We start from the raw sequence: 4779 nt of genomic DNA, 5'->3' as shown, positions 1-4779 counted from the left end.
TGATAGACAATAAGCCCTATTGTCCATGAGTCCCAAGGTTTGCTCAAAACTCCGTGTTCTTATTCCTCTGCATCCAATTCTGAAGATCAACACCACATATGTTATACCAAGAGTGAGCACTGTATGCGATCTTTACCCCTATTTATATCAAACCACTTATTGGTAAGTCATCAACCTGTCAGGCAACTGCATGCAAATCATGGGTAACATACTTGAATTCTAAGCAATAGAGGTAGAGATGGAAAGCCATGACTTAAGGCAATATATAATTTCATATGAAGACCATTATCTCGCAAACATTGGGCAGAGTCTGAAAATAATTTTCATGAAGTCACCAGTCACAAGTCTAATTTTTCCTAACTTAAAGTGAATGTCCACACTTTAATCTAAATAGGTCCCAAATTCTGTGTTTATTTCAAAGCACATCTTTATAGTGGACAGCGCTGTTTTTCGGATATAGAGCTTCAAATTCCCTGCATAGACATAGGTTAAATTTATAGCCTGCAGCCACCACTAGAGGGAGCTTAGGAGCTTACTGCATACTGTTATACATCGAACTCAATGATAAGACTGTATGATGTATTCTCCCATGCTCCCTCTAGTTGTGGCCTTTTGGTAGCCATCATGTTATATTTCAAATCTACGTCCATGCAGATTTGGAGCTCTGTATCAGAGAAGCAGAGCTATGATCGCTATAAAGATTTGCTAAGAAATTAATCAGCACAGAATTTTGGACCTAAACACAACAAAAGTGGCTAAAATAACAGATGAGGTTTGTGTAGGTGATATTACGTTAAATAAATGTGCCTAGCCTAATAAAACAACTCACGATCTGTTCGACAAGATTGAAAGAAATGTTAGTGGAACTCTTCAAAACCTCAAAACAAGTGATACTTTAATCCAAAATGAAAAAAAAAGGAAACAGCACCATAACTGACAATATATTGCACACCATCTCTCCGTGATTTTACAGCGGTCATTGTCTTTCTTTTTAATTTGGTAGCAGAATTGAACAGACTAATATTTATACAGGTGTCTATAGGTGACATTAGTGATAAATGAGAAAGTGAAATTACTGCAGTCCCATAAAAAATAAGTCATCCTAAAATAAAAATAAATGTATTGTCCCGCCTTATACCTCACATTCCCTGGAACCTGTTTTAGTATACGTGCAGGGCCCAGCACTGCTTATGGATTCACACGTTTCTCTGGAAGTTGCAGGCTTGTAGTCTACATAAAATTCCTGTGGCGTTAGGCTAATTTGTGTTAGGGATGATCTTTTTGTTTGGCTGTGATTTTTCATAAGAGTTGCCTGCTGCAGATGTCTTACACCTGCTGGAGACCTTTTCCATGACACATAGATTACTAAGGATATCACTAATACTGACAGGAACAGTGCAATAGTCCCTGCTATAATTTTATGTAAAGAAACACTATCTGTATCCCCACTGGTATCATAGCCAGGTCCTGTCACTCCAACAGTCGGAGGCATTGAATGGTTACTTTCATGTTTAGTTCTTGTTATTTTGTGTTTCAGTGTTGTATTCCGCCCCGTGGTTTTCAGCTCCCGGCTTTCCGTGACATTTTTGCTGCAAATATTGTAGCTTTTTACTGCCTGGACGACATTGATCCCCTGCAGATCCTTTGGGCTGGCACAAATAATGGTGTTGTCTCGTAAGCCTTTAAAACTTTTTAGCCAGTTGACCAAAGAGCAGATATTTCGACTACACTCCCAGATATTCCCTGCCAGGCCTACATCTGTCATAGATCCCCAGCTGTCCAAGATTTCCTGGCCTATAAAGGTCAACTTATTGGAATCCAGGTTAAGCCTCTGAAGGTTTGGAACACATTGAAATACACTTGGACCGCTGAATGCCTCAATCTCATTGCCAGATAAATCAAGTCTTTGTAATGAGGTCCAAGTCCAAGACATGGTTTGTCCTATAAGACTGATTCTGTTCCACTGTAGATAGAGGTTTTGTAGACTGACCAGCCTTGGAAAAAGCGCCAGGTTGAGTTTGGAGAAATGATTGTGCTCCAAATGCAGTTCCTTTAATCTGATCATACCGGTAAAAACATTTCTGGCCAAACTCCGGATTCTGTTATAACCTAGATCCAGAAGTTCTAGATTTCTGCAATCCTGAAATATTCTAACTGGAATGGTTCTTAATAAATTAGACCTTAAGTGTAAGCTCTGCAGTTTCCTCAGGCCCTTGAACTGGCCCAAACCAAGTTTTTGTAGGGTATTGTAGGACAGATCTAGGTTTCTCAGGTTAGTGGCTGGTCGGAAGGTGTTATTCAGAAGATGAGAAATCCTGTTAGAACTCAGAACCAGCTCCTTTAATCGTCGGATCCCATTGAATGCATTCTCATCAATACTGCTAATATGGTTATGGTCTATGTACAGCCAAGTGAGCTGATTAAGACCTTTGAATTGATTATATTTCAGTACGTAGAGGCTGTTATATCGAAGAGATAACCCAACACATCCAGGAGATATTGATGAAGGGATTTCCTGCAGCTTCTGAGACTCGCAATAAAACATTTTTCCATCACACCTACATCCTGTAGGGCACCCACGTTCAGCAGAGGAGAGCATAGCCATGAAAAGCAGCAGGGCTAGAAGCAGGAATACAGCTGATCCTCTTAATAACCGATAAGGGTTGAAACCTACAAGCAAAAGCCTGGAAGTGATTTTCTGATTTACAGTGTTTAGATTATAGACACAGCATATAATAGAATAATAGCTTTTTCTTTCATGATATATGGAAAATATATTTTCTAACATGTAACGTAGCATTGAAGGCATTCAATAATAAATGAAGCATGCATTTTGAAATGTTTCATTTTATGGGCTGTAATTCTCTAATACAATAAGAAGAGTTATAATAATATTAATAATGAACATAATATAAACATAAAATAATCGAATCATTTAGTCTAAATATTTACAGTAAGTGCGCCCACACACAAACACATATATATATGCATAACTATATATATATATATATATATATAAACAAAATTCAACAAAATCCATCACTAAATTGTATATATATATATATATATATATATATATATATATATATATATATAGTGTGTGTGTGTGTGTGTGTGTGTGTGTGTGTGTGTGTGTGTGTGTATATATATATACATATATATGTATATATTTACATACATTTATATAAAGCATGTAATTAGAATTTTATGATTATCATAAAGCGGAGAAATCAGATAATAAGCGATAGACATGTAGCTATACACGACTGTATATTAGTCTGTGGGTTAGTAGAAGTCTATGTGAGTGTATGTACATTTTCACATGCCCCCCTGGGCATGCATGCAGGTGCATGTGTGTGCTATGTGTGCCCCAGCAGTACACGTACCCATTCTTCATTCATGTGAGAGCTGCTCCTCAGGTGTAGTTATTGCCTATGGGGCCAGGGGCACTTCGCCTCTGCCAGCTGCATTGTGGTGGTGGTGGTGCTGGTGGTGGTGGTGACTCAGGGCTGCTTCCAGACATCCACTGACTTTTCTCCCTGGGAGAGATGAGCACTTTGCACCATCATTATGTTGCTGCTCCTTGATCTTCTCCAGCACTTGTGCACAGCACCAGAACCAGATATTTGGGATAAGGGGTCACTTCACCCTCTCTCCCCTCTGGATCATGATCTCCTGGCACAGATCTATTTTGCATCAATACGCCATGAAGATGAGAGCCTTCACAATCCCAATGAACTCTCTCTCTCTCTCTCTCTCTCTCCCTCTCTGTATATGATATATGTATATAGTTTTTGCATCCGATCAGGCAACTATATTGTATCCCAGAAGCTCCCCAGCACGTCCAGCAGCAGCAGTGTATACAGCATTGTTGTCAGAGTAGAAAGCATGTAGGATGTGAAAACTGCGCTCTCTGTAAGTATGAGCTGATTAGCCTATTACATTGAGATTGTGCTCTGCGTGTATTCTCCTCCATAGCACAGCGCCGCCTAGTGGACGTTATCATTATTATCATCATGGATCTCTCAGATGCAGCTTCATGTACTGCATATTATTATCCCCTGTCTTCATTTTAATATATGTAAAGCAAATCAAACTACAAGCACTGGAGTTTTATGAATAAACTTTACCTTATAGCTTATGAAGAAGCAGTGTTTATGTAAATGTGGATGTTTATTTTAAATACATGGCTTATGCCTAGTTATTTATGGTGATGAATGTGCTGTTCATGTTTTATGGACAAGGTAATATACATAGAGTAGATGGAAGCCTTGTTCAAATATTGTATGGAGTAAAGGCCAGGGTTAACTATGTAGAAGAATGGTGCCTGGCATAAGGTGTCATGCAACATTTTCATTTCATAGGAATTCAATGTGTGATACTTTATAGATGTCAGTGGAAAATGGCAGTCAGGCAGTAGTATTGTGGGGTTTCTTTACCTTAAAGCGTGTGCCATTTCACAGCGTATTTATAAATACAGTCTATTCTATATAACAATTTTAAAAGTAATTTAGTAAATACATTGAATTACTTATCTTGTACTGATTCCCAGTTATATCCTGCATTATAGCCCAGAGCTGTATTCACAGTTCTGCTGGTTGTTATTGGAAACAATTAACAGGGTTATTGTCAGATACTTCAGCTCTTAGTTTAGCTCCTGTAACACAGCATAATTCGGTTTTCCTACATTAGATTACTGAACAGTGTCTGGTGTAAAAACTGCACTTCCCAGAATGCTAACAACCCCAGGAGGCTCTGTACAGTCATTGACACCAAGGC

General features: G+C 38.6%; 1 protein-coding gene across 1 annotated transcript; it reads right to left on the bottom strand.

Annotated features, from left to right (window-relative positions):
• Positions 1-689: 689 nt before the first annotated feature.
• LRRTM3 (leucine rich repeat transmembrane neuronal 3) lies at positions 690-3930 on the bottom strand. Its single transcript, XM_075842682.1, has 2 exons — positions 3387-3930; positions 690-2670 (listed from the first exon to the last, which is right to left on the bottom strand). The coding sequence occupies exons 1-2, from the start codon at positions 3388-3390 to the stop codon at positions 1133-1135; spliced, it is 1542 nt and encodes a 513-aa protein (XP_075698797.1). The 5' UTR covers positions 3391-3930; the 3' UTR covers positions 690-1132.
• Between the last annotated feature and the right edge of the window lie 849 nt (positions 3931-4779).

The sequence above is a fragment of the Rhinoderma darwinii genome, chromosome 11, assembly GCF_050947455.1.
Source record: "Rhinoderma darwinii isolate aRhiDar2 chromosome 11, aRhiDar2.hap1, whole genome shotgun sequence".
Taxonomy (NCBI): Eukaryota; Metazoa; Chordata; class Amphibia; order Anura; family Rhinodermatidae; genus Rhinoderma; species Rhinoderma darwinii.
Note: the sequence above shows the minus strand (reverse complement) of the source record. Positions and strands in the feature narration are given on the sequence as shown.